This window comes from Emydura macquarii, unplaced genomic scaffold (genome assembly GCF_026122565.2).
Source record: "Emydura macquarii macquarii isolate MOO-44397 ecotype Brisbane River unplaced genomic scaffold, CSIRO-AGI_Emac_v2 contig_2768, whole genome shotgun sequence".
Classification (NCBI taxonomy): domain Eukaryota; kingdom Metazoa; phylum Chordata; order Testudines; family Chelidae; genus Emydura; species Emydura macquarii.
Window position 1 is genome coordinate 1,400,419 of NW_027132905.1, and position 16,665 is coordinate 1,417,083.

General features: G+C 42.6%; 1 protein-coding gene across 3 annotated transcripts in view; it reads right to left on the reverse strand.

Annotated features, from left to right (window-relative positions):
- The window catches only part of SGCD (sarcoglycan delta), a 425,473-nt gene that overhangs the window by 86,729 nt on the left and 322,079 nt on the right, over nucleotides 1–16,665 (reverse strand). For all 3 annotated transcript variants that reach the window (XM_067566452.1, XM_067566450.1, XM_067566451.1), the window contains exon 4: nucleotides 10,988–11,089. In XM_067566452.1, coding sequence (XP_067422553.1) covers nucleotides 10,988–11,089 — 102 coding nt within the window. The remainder of the gene's footprint in view (nucleotides 1–10,987; nucleotides 11,090–16,665) is intronic.

The window sequence follows — 16,665 nt, forward strand, 5'->3', positions numbered from 1 at the left end:
GTCCGGTTGGGGTGCAGACACAATTTGTGGGTCTCTTGTCTCATCATCTCTAATCTGTCAATAATTAAATTATGGTGTGTGTGTGGGGGGGGGGGTTTCTAGCACAGCAAAGTTCTAGACATACAAAGAAACGCAACGTTTGGAAAGGGTGTCAGTAGGGGAAGCCTGTGCCTAGAGAAGGCACCAAACCCCTCCATGGAGGCCTGGGGTGGCTTCTCTGGATTCTTGTCCCCAAACCCAAAGCGGAAAGAAATGCAAATGAATCCAGGTCAAGGCTGCCTTTCTCTCTGCGCTATGGCCCCCAAGGGATCTACGGTGTCCATTACTGTAGTATCTGCGGGTCTCACAAGCTCTCTCTCTCTCTCTGTCATCATAACACCCAGTGAGGTAGAGAAGAGCTGTCATCTCTATTTCACAGATGGGAATTGACATCCTGAGGGATTATGTTACTTGCCCCAAATTCACTCGGAGTCTATGGCTGAGCAGGGAATTGATCCCTAGGTTCTGGCACGCACTCTAACCATTGCACCATCCTTCCCCTTCTGATCCTTCCTTTCTGGTCTCTTTGAAGGGTTACTTTTGGGGACAGTGGTAGAGGCAGTCTGCACATGCCATGGTAGCTAAGGGAGTCCGGGAGAGGGGGCTGGTGGCAGCCCAAATACAAAGACCACTCACAGAGATGCCGGTTTCCCTTGGAGGTGCTTGGGAAGCCATGGATTCAAAGGGTGGCGCCTCCATCCTTTTCATGCAAGGCAAACAGTGTCCCTGTCCTGATGGAAGAATGAGGAAGAAACTCTGAGTTGAAACACACAGACGTTTCTCTTCCCTATGTAAGTCGTGCCCACAGAGAGGAGAAACGGGGCCCTAGCTCACTGCTAAGTATAGTTATGTGCAACAGCCACGGAAAATCAGCCATTTAACCATAAAGGTTACAAGCAAAATCAAATGGAACCAGCAAGAGGATTGTAACTAGTCTGAACAAATTAACAGGCTACCCCACTCTGCCTCAAGAGTTAGCACATAACAATTCAAAAACCGAGAACGAAAACCGAAAACCGGCGGAATGAACGCTGGCGTTTTCCGAAAGGGAAACGTTTTTTGACTCAACACTTTTTTAATGTCTTTTTTGACCAGCTTCGCACTGATGCTGCTTTCCACGTGAGGCAGCGTGGTCTAGCAGACAAAGCACTGAAATGAGATGTCAGGTGTGTGTGTGGTGCTTCCAGCTTTGCCGGTGACCTGCCAGGTGACCTGGGGCAAGCCACCTCACCTATCTGTGCCTCCTCTTCCCCTTCCACCCTTTGTCAGTCTTATCTGCTTAAATCGTAAGCTCTTTGGGGCAGGAATCTCCTCCTGTGTGTTTGTACCCAGCCCCACAGAATGGGGCTTCAATCTCAGTCCTGCTGCTGGGTGCAGCTGTAACGGAAGTACTGATAATATTACCTGACCAACAAAGCACTCACACCTGTGCCTAGCTATGCATGTGAGGATCTCCTTGACGTCAGTGGAGCTACTCCTATCCTTCAATTATGCATACATGTGTGACTGGAGTGAGGCCTAAATCCCTGATTCACTTGCAGGCCAGAGTATGCCGCTCTCCTGTTCCACCCGGACCCACAGTCTTGTCTTTTCACCACAGTATTATATATCTTATAAACACCATGCAGATTCTGCAGCGTATTGCATTACAGCACGGTTCCTCCAAAAACAGCACAGAACAATGTTGCTTCTTCTCACGCGTTTCCATATACAAGGGCAGAAAGGCCAGGTGTATTCAGTAAGATTTCCAGAGACACTGAAATTCAGACCGTTGGCTGACACTGAAAATAACACTGTCCAGCCAGACTAGGAAGCACAAAGGAACACAGAAGGTGCTTTTTCTTTCCAGTACAGCTAGTCAAACTTTTCCAAGCATCACAAAAGGTTCTGTTCAAAGTTGTGAGAGTTCAGGATGGTTCTTATTTTAACCTAATCGTGTCCCTCATTTCTGAACTCTGATTTCTATCCCGCAGGGACCAGTGAGGGCTGTGTAATTTTTATTACTGGCAAAGCAGTTGATGAGCGCCAGAAAAAGTCTGATTCTGTATTCCTGTTACAAAGTAAAGTACACATAGTCTGCACTGTCTGTGAGTCTGGCCACATCTACCCGAGCCGAGTAATGACAGTGCAGTTTGATGAATCGGACAGCTCTGATCTGTAAAATGTGCAACTCTGCTATTGAGACAGTTTTGATAAAAAACAACAACTGAAGGAGCGGTCTGTGTCCTCTGAAAGGAGAGCATGAGGCTTTGCTAGCAAGACTTTCAAAAAATATCATAACCTAAGGAATATCCGTAGAGAAAATGATTATATTTCTATCTAATCTCTGTCCCTATTTCTATTTGTCCAATTCTCCATCTGTCTATGTGTCGATCCTCTATCTATTCACATTCCACTAAGCTCCACCGCTCTGTAATGTTAAGTATTACAGTGGCTATTTTTAAATTCAAGTGTATGCAAAGCAAGCAGAGTCCTGTTTGTCAGCGTAGATGTCTAGACTTAATAAATCCTTAAACTCAGGGTTTTTGTCCTTGACAGAAAGAAATGCAGCAGATTGCAGTAGCACAGGCTGTTCTCTGAGCAGCTCTGAGAGTCTCCGTTGAGTCTGACTCAACTCTTTGTAAGGCTTGCTTCTCTGCGAATCTACAGTTTGGTGAGAGGGACCCTAGCAACAAAATCTGGATCTGGTTCTGGATTCAGAATTCAAGACTTCATCCCCAAAGTATAAGATCCAAGGGTCTAGTCCAGGCCTGTCTCTACCCAACAGCCAATCCGATTTCTCTCTTAACAGTCATTCTGTCTTATGCTGCTAACTAAGCAACAGGTAATCCAAATCCTCACCTCTCCTATCTACAGAGAACTCACACTGTAGGCTGTGATAGCACAAGAGATAGCTTGTGATAGGAGACTGAAGAGAGAAAATAGTTAGCCAGAGCTATGAACGATATATCGCCCCTACAAATTTGCTAAAGAAAAGGAATGAAAAGACAGCAGAGAGAGGCGAGATGCCTATTAATTTACAAAGCGGTTAACCTGTGAATGCCAGATGCTAGACATGAACTAATACATCAGGCATTAAAATGAAGTCCAATCCAAGTCCAAAGCAGGCACTGAAGTAAGATTCATTCTGTTCAGCTACTCTCTCATTTGTCTTACAAAGAAATATTTCATGCCCTTTTTCGTAAGCATAAATTAAATCAAATATTTATTTACTTTTTAAGATCCTAAGATGTGCCCTATTGTGTCCCAGGACACACGACTCAGATGGGAACACAATACCATCCTGTTTTCAACTTGGTAGGAAACATAATATCATCACACACCTAAGGTCTTCTCCGTGGTAGAGCCTCAGTAGCAGAACTGCTGAGAAGTTTATGGGGTCAAGGTTGAGATGCAATGCAGAAGTCCATGAAGCATTCAGCATTTAGTCCTAACTCAGCATCTGACCCTTGGGACGTGATGCGAGGCCTTACTTTTATAACCACAAAGTTCAGCCCAAGGGGAAACAAAACCAAAAACTAAGGTTGTTGTGTTTCACTATACTGGAAGGAAATGAATCAGCAAAATTGTGGGGGTTATTTAAGAAGTTTTCTTTCTGTCTCCTCTCCTTCCTGATGTTTGACTTTTGTGGCTGTTAATGAACCCTACATAAATCTACAGGTCTTTAATCAATTCTCTTTACTGGAAAGAGAAAGGCAGTAACTGAAAGTGTTTATTCAATTTATGAATTCGGATACTTCTACAGTGATCATGTCAGCTGTTTCTTTGCTGTACACCACAAAATTGTTAGTACAACACAAGTACAAACACATTGTTTCCAGAGTTTGTTTAGAGGTGTGCCCCCTATAAAAATATAGACAAAAGCCAAGGTAGGTAGCCCAACTTGGCACACTTGATTGCCTTTAATAGATGCTGATTATGCTGCTCATATTGCATGAAATTAAAAAGCTTACAAATGTTATGAGCCATTAACCTTCCATTTAAGGGAGCTTATGACATGTTAGCAACATTTAATGAAATTCTTTTCAAAATGCTTCAATGAGATTTTACTTCAAAACGTAACTTGTGGAGTTATTTCAAAAGAGTTTTTTTTTATTGAAGAGCTTCCTCTGTCTGTCCTTTTGGGGGAATCCACAAAACAATGCTTAATTCCGATGCAAGGGTCAGTATTCTGACAGCCAACACCCAAAACTTCCTTTAAAAAAATGAAATGTTGGAAAGTTTTGACCAGCACTGGTATCCAGCTAGGAGACAGTTTTCACAGTCGCTGTGAAAGTCATCTTCATCGTCCAGTTCGTCAGCAGGCAGGACATGCCTGTGCCACTGAGTCTGGGCCCCAAAAGAGCAAAGAGACTGAAGTTCCATGGTGGGATCTGTGGACTTCACTACTTGAGCATGGAAATCTGAAGCGGGCGGGAGGGAAGCATATTCTTCCAAATCCCGCCGGATGCTGAACTGCCTTCGGCCCAGCTACACCTGCTCCACACATCAGAGCAGTGAGGAGTCAGCATCAACTGCTAGTGCTGGTTGACACTTCTTGCCATCCACAATGCTGCTACGTTAAATGCCTCGGTCTGTCATGTCTGGTCCTCCTCACTGACAGCTAGTGGGGAGGCAGGACTCTCAGGCGATTGAACAGAAAGAGACAGTTGGAGTGCGGTCTCGACGGAAACACACACACGACAAATTGGCTGAAAGGACAGTGCTGTCTATGTTTGATAGCCCTGGGGGATGGGAGGGGGAGAAGGGGTAGCTGTGAGAAAGGCTCCCTTTGTTAGATAGTTGGTAATTAGCCTTTTCATTTGTCAAGTTAATAGGATTTCTAAATAATATTTTGGCAACATCTGTTACCTGGATTCTACCGAGACGGGGAGCAGTCGGTGGACTGTGTCATTACAGGGGTTCCTGCACAGTTCCATGGCTTTGCCGTTCATCGTGAGAGTCCTGGCTACCTGAGAGAATGCATTACTCTGCACAATGGCGAATGGGGCGCTCCAGCTGATGGCCCCTAGAATTAAAGATCAGGCATCTGACATGAAAGCATTATCCACCGAGGGCCCTCAGCTCTTACGCTATAGACCAATGGTTCTGAACCCAGTCAGCACACAGATATCCTCAGGGCTGCACAGGTAGTATATAGAGTGTGTGGGTGCAGCCCCCATAACACAGAGAGATGCCTATGCCACCCACAATGGTAAATAGGTTAAGAACCACTGCTATGCCCACTGGGCTGACAGAGCACAATGCAAGTCCCATTTGTTCTCTTCAGAGTTTGCTTCCCGAGTCCACTGAACTGACGATTTAAGAAGCAGAAATGAACTTTTTTTTTTCCTTGCATTGACTTCATTGGACTATTCATGTGTTTAAAGGCTGGAGCAGGGCCTTCATCATTAAGAAACTAACTCAGTATCTTTTTCTTGTCCTGTAAACACTGACAAAGGAAGACGAAATGTTTTCCCCCCCAACGTGTTCCTTTTGTGTGAGCTGTCTGAGACTTCACTGAAAGCTAAATTCTAACTACACAGCTTGACTGCAGAATGTTGCAATTATCTTCCCCTCTGCACTTGTCTCTCTTTGTGGGTGGATGTTGCTTTTTAATCCAAATTTGTATTTTATTGTTTATCAATATGTATTTTTGGCTCTGAGGCAGGCATGCCCCTTTATGGGTGCATGTCTCTGTTTAGTTCCACCTGTATATTTCACTGTTTATGAATGTGCAATTTTAGCTTTGTGACAGGTACAACTGCAGAACAATACTACTAGTCAACACCTGGATTATGGCACGTAAGCCACCTTCTCTTTCCAAATATGTACACTAGGAGACAAGTCAGGTGCGAAATAATGATTTATCAGCCTTAAAAGCTTCCTTTACGGTTTGTATCATTTAAATATTGGCCTAGGGAAGAGTTTTTACTAATGAAAACTGAATCATTAACAGAAATAGAAAATGCATGAAATCATAGTGGATGAAGCTGCTATTTAAAGCTATTGCATTGGCAACAACTAATTAAACATGAGCAAAAAAGATAATATTTGTCGACCCCAATCCCACGATTGGATCTGCGACTGTGGGCTCACACACCATGCAGATTCCTACTGCAGGATCGGGCCCCATGGGTAAATACCGGGTGGCATCCTGTTGCCACTGAAGTCAGTGGGAGTTCTGACAACGTTATGTTCTACGGCCTTGACCATGCAAGCTACTCAGAATGGGCAGACTCCCGCAGAAGTGAGCAGGACTACGCATCACAGAGGAAGTCACCCCCCAGAAGGAGTTTACAGCATTAGGGCCCATAGCATCATCTGAAAATAAAAATCAAGATGGAAGCACTGTCTTTTTTTTGCATCCAACCTTTTGCTTTCAAAATTTGTCATTAATTTTTCAGGAATAGTTTAAAACTGTTTTAAAGACTGGATTTTGTTGGGGGGGTTTTTTCCCTAAAGGAAAGAACTCTGTATTCCAGTGCAACGATGAACCTGATCAAATAAAATCCGTAAAATGCTTTGTAATACATCATTTACATCTGCACAACATCTTTGTGTCTTAAGGTTGAATGGGTGTAACTAATGGACACATTTTTATCTGTGTGAGGGCTCAATCCGGTAATCCAATCTCTTGCCTAGTCCAATCCACTTGCACAGAGCCCGAGCCAAGCCAATGGGGCTCCGGGTGGGTATGTGAGTTGGCCCATATGAAAATGATTGCAGGGTCAAGCTCAGCACCTTTATAATGCAGAAGGTCCTGATCCTGCAAACACACACTTTACTCATCTGAGTACTCCTGTTGCATTCAATGGTATTGCTCATGTAAGAAAAGTTATGCATGTACATAACTATCTGCAGGAGTGTGATCTAATTTTCTACATACTAGCTAGAAATTATTACTGTAAAAGACAAAATCATCACTTGCTTTAAATAACATAAGATGAATTGCCGTTACCTCTTGAATGAGGATTTGTGAATGCTAAATTTGGGACATGAGAAGAACTCTTCCTGTTTCCTAATGTGAGATTATCATCTCTCTAGCTGCCCTATGGTTACTCACCAAGTCTATACTATTACTGTGTAATCGCATCACACTATTTATTTCTGTTATTATCAGGGCAGAAAATACAGCACATTACACACCAAACTCCATTATAAATTGCCTATAGACCTGGACATAGCAAACCTCAAAACAAAACAAATCATTTGCATTAAAGAAGGCTAAAGCTTTGCTTGAAGGACGTGTCAAGGAACCTGCCTGTTAATAACTCTTCTCAAAAGAGGCATGACATTTGACTAGAATTTTAAAAAAGTGAAAATCAAAATAATGGCAGATTGAGACCACAAAAAACTTATCACCCTCTCCAGCCAGGACCCAAGCATAATTTTTTCAGGCCCAGTACAAACTTTTAACATGGGCACCCTCCTGTAATGAGGGTGATGGAGGTTGCAGCCTGGGCCAGGCTCCCCAGGGCCTCTGGGCCCTGGTAAAGAGTATCCTCCCCCCCCCCCCCAATGTTGGGGCCCTGTTTCCAGCACATAAAATTAACAGGTGTGCTCTGATGTGCAACTTTCAGTAGAAGTTTGTCTGATTTTAAAAAGTAAACAGATGGTTCGCACAATTGTCCACAATAAATTACAACAGTTAGCAAGACAGTTACATTTTGAGAGCAACAATGAATCTGAGCTGCAGATGAGTTTATAGGTGACCCTTCCAATTTTTAATAATCTCCATAATTTATGTGCAAGTAAAGAAATAAAAAGATGCCTAATGTGCCTTCTTGGCTAAGTACAAATCACTTTTATTTACTCAGGCAACACTTCATGGTCCAGTTAACTTCTTAATTAAATGCAGCAAGATGCTCGTGTTCCATGCAAGTGGCATGGAAAATAACGTTTAGTGTGCAGAATGTTCAGCTGAGAGTTTAAGATGCTCTGCTCATTTCTGGAAAACCCGGTGCATTTATCATTTTCCTTGAAAACAAGGCGAAAGGATGCACTCATCACTGTGGTAAATTAGCACGCATTTCTCAGAATTACTGTGAGTGCTAGAACAACCCCCGTGTTCATGAAACTGCCCATAATGCTCTGATGCCCAGTAATATACTGCCAGTATTTCATGAAGGCGATCCCACAAACACGTCTCCCTTTGGTCATGATAAATCACATGCAACAGTGCTATGTCTAGACTATGGACTGTGCAATTTCAGTGGCAGGACCTCTATTGTGGGACACCTTACAAGAGGCAGTCAGATTGAACCCAACCACTCTACAGAAAGGGTGAGGAGCACCAGCCAGTTATAGTTCTCTTATTCTGAAACTTCCAGAGCTGCTCCAGCTTCAGTGTAAATCAGAGCAGCCAAGAGGTTACTTACATCTTGTGGGCTTTTCCTTCTTCCTAACCCATGGGTTCTTTCCCAAGAGGGGGCAATCTGGACCCACAGTGACCATTAAATGTACCTTTTAAATGGAAAACTTCTGCTATCTTTAGGTCTGAGGCTCTGATTCCTAAGGTAAAAATCTGTAGATGCTTTTAATCATGAACCAAGATGGCATTAAAGAGACATCTGAGAAGGAAAGGAGTGGCTAATGAATTGAGGCTACCACCACTTATTGAGATGCATTCCTAAGACATTTCCACAGGGATTACACCGCTCCGTCCAGAGAGAGAGAGATTCACAAGATAGGGAGTCCTCTGATACGCCCATGTGGTCAAATGTAAAACTGGAACAGCTTCATTGAGATCATGAGACTGCAACTACTCTTGCCATGAATCTGGCCCCATGATCTCTACTGCATACAGATAACACTGCATTTACTGTGTAACTCTTCTACTAGAGGAAATTACACTGAAATGTAATTCGCTGTCTTTTGCTTACTACACCTACTATAAATAACTGTCATCTGCAAGTCTGCTGAGCAATAAATAAAACCATTAGCTAAGCTAGCAGACTGCACGCCAGTCTTAGGTTGTTTACTAAAACACATGAAAATATTATATATTAACGTATTCCTGGAATGTTTTATTATTTACCATTATTTAAATTTCTTGTCTCTTACACGATGCATTTTTAACACCACATTCTGCATTGGCGAAAATCCTAAGTAACTTAATAGTAATGGCTGATTTCCATAGATGCAACCGAGAGCTGAGTTTGGCACTTAGTTTTTATGATATTTTTCAAGCTCTGTAACTGGCAATACATTTCATTTCACAAGAATGCTCTGGTTAGATCAGAAACAAAATGCTGCCCGTATATGGAAGATTATTGTTCTGGTAATTGAAAGGTACTTGCATATATTCCAAAAGGATCACCTTATGTAGCAGAGTCTCACTTAGACATGGTGAGTCAAATTCAGACCTGGCATAAGAAAGCACAACTTCACTGAAAGCAACAGAGTTGGACCTGCTGACCACGAGGTCTGAATGTGGTCTGACAGTTGGAAAGATCGGGATAAATTCACCTCACGCAACTCCACTGGGGGTCAGTGGAATTGTGCATAGTTCAGTTCCATAGAGATTGTGAGACACAATCCCCAGCCCACTGAAGCCAGTGGAAAAATGCTCATGGATGCCACTGGGTTTTTGATCAGGCCCTTGAATTCACAGCTGGAGTCTTCTCTGAACAACAGCGATATATTGGAAAAAGGGAAAAGTCCTCTAACGCAGTAACATTCACATAGGATTTATTTTACCTGCTGCTTGGCCTTCATAAAACCACCCACCACAGCGTGCAGTCTGGTGTCAGAGCCGCAAGTAGCATGAGAAGATATCTTTTATCCCTCCATCAGACTGAGGTGTAGATTAACATGATGCAGACTAAAGGATAAACTTCCCAGCAGCAATAAATGCAACTTCCTCTTCATTCTCTTAAAATCAAATGTTATTTCCAAAATCTAACAGAAAAAAATGTATTTAGCTACTCTTTTGATATATTTATCAACTCTACAATGCATTTTTTCATGTACTCTATGCTAAGTGAATGAAATTACACATATGGTGGTCTAAGGCTCTCCTTTAATTCCCACATGGAAACATTAATAAATATGAATATTGTTTCATTTGCTTCTCTTCCTAAACTATAATGATTGCATAAATCAATCAACTGCCATTTTACAGGGGATTACAATCTTAAGTAATTAAATTGAATATTGTATTGGATGTTGCATTGATTACTCTAGAAGTTCCAAATTCTACATGACCACCGAAATGCAGAGCTAAAGTGATGTTAGCAATATCTAATTAGCTATCTGCCACTATCAAAGTGTGAAGTTGCTATCCAATTAAAATGAACACTTCTGAACAGGAAACAGAATGTATGATGCCTTCCATGAAGTATCAGTAGGAAACAGAAGCTGCATATAACCTAATCAGTCCTTCTATTTTAGTCACATTTGGGCTTCTTCTAATTTATACTTTCAGTTATTTTCCCACGTTTGCTGTTAGTTTTAGTGATATGTAATTACAAAAATTGCAGAGTTCTCAGCACCTTGCAGAATTGAGCCCATGGTAAAAAAGACTTTAAAAGATTAATCGAGGCTGAATCAGGCCCAGATGTATTGATCACACCTCTACATTTTCAGGTAGTAGTGATAACTAATAAAGGGGAAGGTGGATTTCACAACTCTGCCATCACTCTACCCATAAAAAAATGAGGAATTCTAAAATAAGCATTTCTTATTAATACGTGTCCTACATCAAAAGGAGGAGAAAAGACTGTGTGAAATCCCAGATGTCCTGGAAGCATTTTATCTGCTCTTCAAACAACACTGCCTTCTCCTCCCACAAAAACACATGCAACTACACAACAGACACGTTACTGGCTCATTCCCCAAATTACCCTTGCACAGTGCAGCCAGGCTGATTTACAGTCATGAAGTGGCTGGGTGCCACTACCGATATATTTGCTAGGGTTTAGAAAACAGAAATATGATCATTCTTTCTCCTTTCTGCATAACTTACTGGTCTGGATCGGATTTCTTTGGCGTAGAGAGGTTTCAAGAATTCTGAATCTCCTTCTAGCTTCAGACCTTTCTCTGTGATTCTCAGGTTCCCCATTCCATCCTGAAATACACAGACACACACACACAAAAAAAACCCTATTAGCTATGATTTCTAAATACCCGAGGCTGTCAAAAACTGAAAGAAAGTTATTATTGTTGTTTTATCCTGCACAAAAGAACATGTAAAACACTGGAAGGCACTGCACAATGCTATTATTTGTATTATACTCTTAGCTCCATTTCTGTGAGAAAATTCTATTCCAAGCAATCTGCAATGCCCCCCGGTAAGCCATTTACACAGATGAAAGATGCCTTTTTAGACTAGTCATCTCTGGTCAGAGACAGAGAGGATAAGGTGACATTCTATGTTAACATGAAACTGTTCATTGTAATGTGTCTGTATATTGATATTATCTTTTCACTCATGATGAGTCCACACATAGAACAAAAGGATATTAATTCTTCAGTGAGCAGACTAGTAAAAATGAGGCTTAACTTTATTTTTTAAAAATTTCAAATTGTAGTATTTGCAGTTATGTGCTCATATTACATCTGTAGCAGCATTGTAAGTACATGCACTGTGTAACTTGACCTCTCTCTTATATTTATAGTGTTTTGCAAAGGCAGAATCTTCAGTTCTTCCCGAGATTATAAACAGTGAGAAAAACAGCCTTTTTAAAAAGTTATGGGAAGTACTTTATCAGTGTCCAATTTTGTATGAATTTTTCTCATGCCTTTTATATCCTATGACAAGAATACAGATGCATCAAAATAAAGCATAATAGGCTTACATTAAAAATATTTCTCCTTTACCTCTTAAAAGTCATGTCATTTATTCACAGAGGTGTTTTAGTTTAGTTTAAGATGTAATTACGGGAAAAAAGTATGTGTGGGTGCGGGAGTTTGAATTGCAAAGATAAGTGTATCAGCTGTGAAAATATACAAATGCTGAATGTCATTTTCAATATTCAGAACAGTACTCAACTTAGCAAGCAGCTGCTTTGCTTGCTGAGATAAAGTGTATGGCGGAGATTTGCAAAGTTGCCTAAGAGATTTGAATGATTAATATCTTTTAAAAGCAATGGATATTGCTGTCCAAATCTCCTAGGTGGCTTTGAAAATCTTAACTTAGGAGATGTAGAAAGTTTATAGCATTTTAACATTGGCTAGTCTCCAGAGGTTTAAGCCCTTGAGGAAACGGACAGTTTCCTGGGGTAGATAAAAGGTGGTGATGGTGGGGAATTGCTAGGGCTTGCTCTAATGCTAGACAGGAGGGTTTCTGGCTGCTGGGAGGTGTTGCCAGGGGAAGATTCTTGCCTGGCATGTGTTCTCCATTCTTTTTCTTCATATGGCATTGGCTTGGTTTGCAACGATCAGTTTATAGGTCAATGTCCAGGTTTGAAATCCAGTTCCTTGCATCAGGTGTAAGTCGGTGAATGTCAGTGAGGCGACCCTTAAACAAACGTTTAGGGCAGGAGGAGTATGTGTGTTCCATGGTTTGAGGCCCTGGTCCACAATTCTCCATTGATCCCACCTCTTTCTGGTGCTGGTTCTGACCCCCTCCTCAGACAAGGTACAGCAGAGGGATGGTGGCATTCTTTCGGTTCCTTCCACATGGCTGGGACCAGCAGGGTGACATGCAGCCCAGAGTGGCACCAAGCTGGGAGAGGCACTTTTTTTGCATGTGGATCTCACCTGTTTTTGCAAACCTGGCCCTGAGGCAGTGCAAGGGATAACAGACAAATCAGATTCCTTCCAGAGGGAAGAAATGCATATCATTTGCACCTCTGTTTCAATATATTCAGATTTGTTGTTTGACTTGTGGGAGACTCTTGCCTTTTCCACTACACGTTACAAAATCCCACTGATCAGGCATTACTGAAGTAATGCACATTCCACCCTCTTCCCTTTCTGATTTGATCTTCATAGCGATCAGTCCTCATCTTCTCTCCAGCATAACATTGTAATGCGCGCCCAGGCTCTGGGCCTACTCACATGATGTCTGCACAGCGTCCCCAAAGCTTCTTGAGGTTAGAAGTGAAAAATCTTTTTGACAAATGGTATGAATTATTGGCTGCAGGCCTCCAGCAGATGACTGCAATAGTCTATTTCCTTTAGAAATTGTTTAGTTGTGCGCTTCCAAGATGTAATGAAATGTCTGACAAACTATAATAGCAAACAAAATATATGTCAAAATTCTGTACGAGTTTTTCTTATGGTTTTTATACAATGAGACAGGTGTACAGATGCATCAGAACACAACAGAACGGGCCCAAGTTAAAAATATTTCATCTTAGCTTAGGAGAGAAAGTCCCATCTTTTATTAAGACAGGTATTTTAGGCTCATTTGCGCTGTAATTATTTGAAGGGGAAAAGGTGCGGGGGGGGGGAGGGGAATTGCAAATATAAATGTATAATCAAATACCACATTGAAAGGCAAAATGCCATTTTGAACATTCAGAACGATTCTCAAGTGTGCAAAGAGCAAGGGAAGCAGGTTTATCTTGCTGGGGCAAAGTTTCGAAGTTCTGACAGATATACAGTCCCTTAATAACTATTCCCCAGATCCTCAGCTGGTATAAACTGTTCTAGCTCCATTGAACTCAACAGGCCATGACAGTTTACACCAGCAGAGGATCTGCCTCCCAAGGCTTAATTTAAGATCTTGGTGTCTAACCAGTTACTAAGAGGTTATGAGTGTGTGTGTGTTGGGGGAAGGGGGAACTCCAACGTAAGGAAAGGTTCCTTTCTGTTGGGAAACGTGTCCAGGTGAGGGCTCTCGTTGGGAATGAATTTCCAATTGATCTCATCTCCATCTCCATCCCTGGCTGGGATGATTTAGCTGAGGTTAGTCCTGCTTTGAGCAGGGGGATGGACTAGATACCTCCTGAAGTCCCGTCCAACTCTCATCTTCTATGATTCACTCCCAGAACCAGGAACAGCAAAGGGATGGTGGCATAACACTGGGCGTTCAGGCTAGGGGCAGAATGAAACAGAGTCTGGCAGGGATGTCATCTACTGCTCGGTGTGAATGCAGGGGAGGGAGTGAACAGCCAGGGACAAGAAGAGGAGGAGGTGGGATTTGAGCTGCGGGGAGACAGGCGATAACAGACATTGAAGCGGAGGGTCCTGGGGATTACGAGTGAGGCTGGCAACAGGAGGGGATCGGGAAGGGTGAAAGAACTACACTGGTCTTTAAATATGTATATTGTTCCGGGTTCCCCTGGAGTCCCCCATGGCAACTTTGGATCTCTCGGGATGAGGATGGGGTGCTCCTCTCTGAGCCCTGCTGAGCACATCCTCCAGCACTGTTTAGAGGAGACTTGGACAATCCAAGCAAGTGACATCCACCCTGAGCTGAATAACGGCCTTCAGGTGAGCTGGATAAAATAAAACACTGCTGTCCATTTCCCGCTTCGCCCCCATCTCCCAAACATCCTCCTCTTCATCTATGCATCGTGCATTCACCTGGCAGTCTAAGAGGAGGCGTTGCTACTAAAGAGGAAGGGCTAATGCAAAACCCAAACAGATTAGCATGAATTATTAGTGAAAGGTGCAGAAGGAGACATGATTTTAGCGGGATGCAAACGTCCCAGCAATGCTGTTTGGATCAGTACAAACCAAACTTGCCATTTGCCAGGGGTTGCTATATTTCACCGAGGTGGCAGTGAGAGGGCTTCACTCTGCTGCTGGATTTTGCAGTGGAATGGGGAAAGAGACTCTCTACCAGGCTCACATTTCTTCAGAATAAAGCCAGGCTCAGGGCTGTGAAAATTAATACTGGCATATCATTTTGAAATGGAAACTGTAAGCAACCTTTAAAAAGAGCCTATGTCGAGAGCTGTATTGATTGTTTGAAGGGCGGGGAAATGAGAGATGGGCAATAAAGTGCAAGTTGCTACATTCCTTGTCCCAGGTGAAAAATGCTGGCTTATGAATTCTGAGCTGTTGTTGATGCAGAAGGGGGCTCATTTATCTTAAGCAGAAGTATAAAGGAAAATGAGTGAAATATGATTAGGTTTGCACTGAAGAATTCAGATTAAATTTCGATAGTGGCATGCGCTGCTATTTTGAGTGAGCAGGAATTATGACCGCTGTCTGCAGAACCGGGTGTCTTCAAGACTGGGAGAATTTGTGGTTTCTCATCAGAAAATCTTCCCTTCTTCAAAGGGATAGGTCCACAGATCCTCAGCGAGGGTGGTCACCTGCCTGTAGCTTTACGGGGCAGAATGAAAGCTGACCGGACCTCTGACAAGAGACTACCCCGACCTTCCACAGACAACCCCCCCCAGTTTCAAATTGCTTCCAAAGCTAGCCCCTCTGGACCATAAAACAAAAACACCAATCTCTCATCCTGCATTCACAGTGTGCAAAAATAATACTTTACCAGAGAACATTATGAACAATAAGGAAAATGTAAATACTGTAGAGAACTTTACCCATAAGTTAATTAGATCTCCCTTTTTCAGAGAGGCCTGTGTCTGTGGACCTCTCTCTTCAAAGAAGGGAAATTTTTCAGGTAAGCAACCACAAATTCTCCCATTCTCTCACGGGGCTAGATCCACCGAGTAAAACTTTCTCAGCAGTGACAAAATTCATTAAGTCATGGAACACAACGTTCCTATCCCAAGAGGGAGCTCCATGCACCTTAGGATGACACAACAGTGGATTCGCTCTAAGGAAGCGACATATGTCCTTATGGTGGGAATCGCATGTTTTTCTGGATGCACTCAAAATTGCAGACAGCGAAGAAACCTGTACTTTCAAGATGTTAGCCTGCAACCCGATTTCTAATCCATCTTGTAAAAACTCCAGAGCATGAGGCTCTTTGTCTACATGATACTGAATGTGTCCCTCTCTACATCAAGCTTTGAACTTAGACCAGCTCCTAGAGTAAGCCCTGGTTGTTGATTTTCTCCTAGGTGCTAACCGAGTTTCAGTGAGACCAGCAGAGTAAACCCTGCATTCTAGAAACTTCCTTTCAAATGCCAAGCTGCTAAACTTAATTTGTTTGGATCCTGGTTTAGACCTGGACCCCGGGATAACAAATCTGGCCTTGGATTCAGAAACAATGGTGGCTCCACTGGCATGTTCTTGAGGTTGGGAAACCAAGGCCTCAGAGGCCAATGAGGAGTCGCTAAAGTCATTTCCACTTCCTCCTTTCTGATCGTCTGTATTATCCTGGGAATGACGGGCATTGTGGGGAAAGCATAAAGTAAGCTCTTTGCTCACTTGAGTGACCTGGCATTTATGCTTATGCTCCTGGGTCCCTTTTTCTTGCAAAGTATTGGTGAACCTTCTGGTTCTCTTGGATGCAAAAAGATCCAGAATCAGAACACCAACATTTTGACAGTCTTTGGAAGGATTCATTGTGAAGACTCCACTCCATCTGATTAATTTTTCTTCTGCTCAGCCTGTCAGCCTTTGCCTTGCTGGTGACCTTGATATGCCTGGGGTTCACAAGATGGCAGACTCTAAAATAAAGCCCCTTTTTGCACCAAAACCAAAAGCTCCTTAGCCCAAGAGGGAATTTCTTCCTGAGGAGAAGATTCGTTTCTATCCTCCATGCAGAATTCCTGAATTCCCTTGGGGCTGAGGGAAGGAGAACTAACTGCCTGATCATGAAATGTGGCTGCA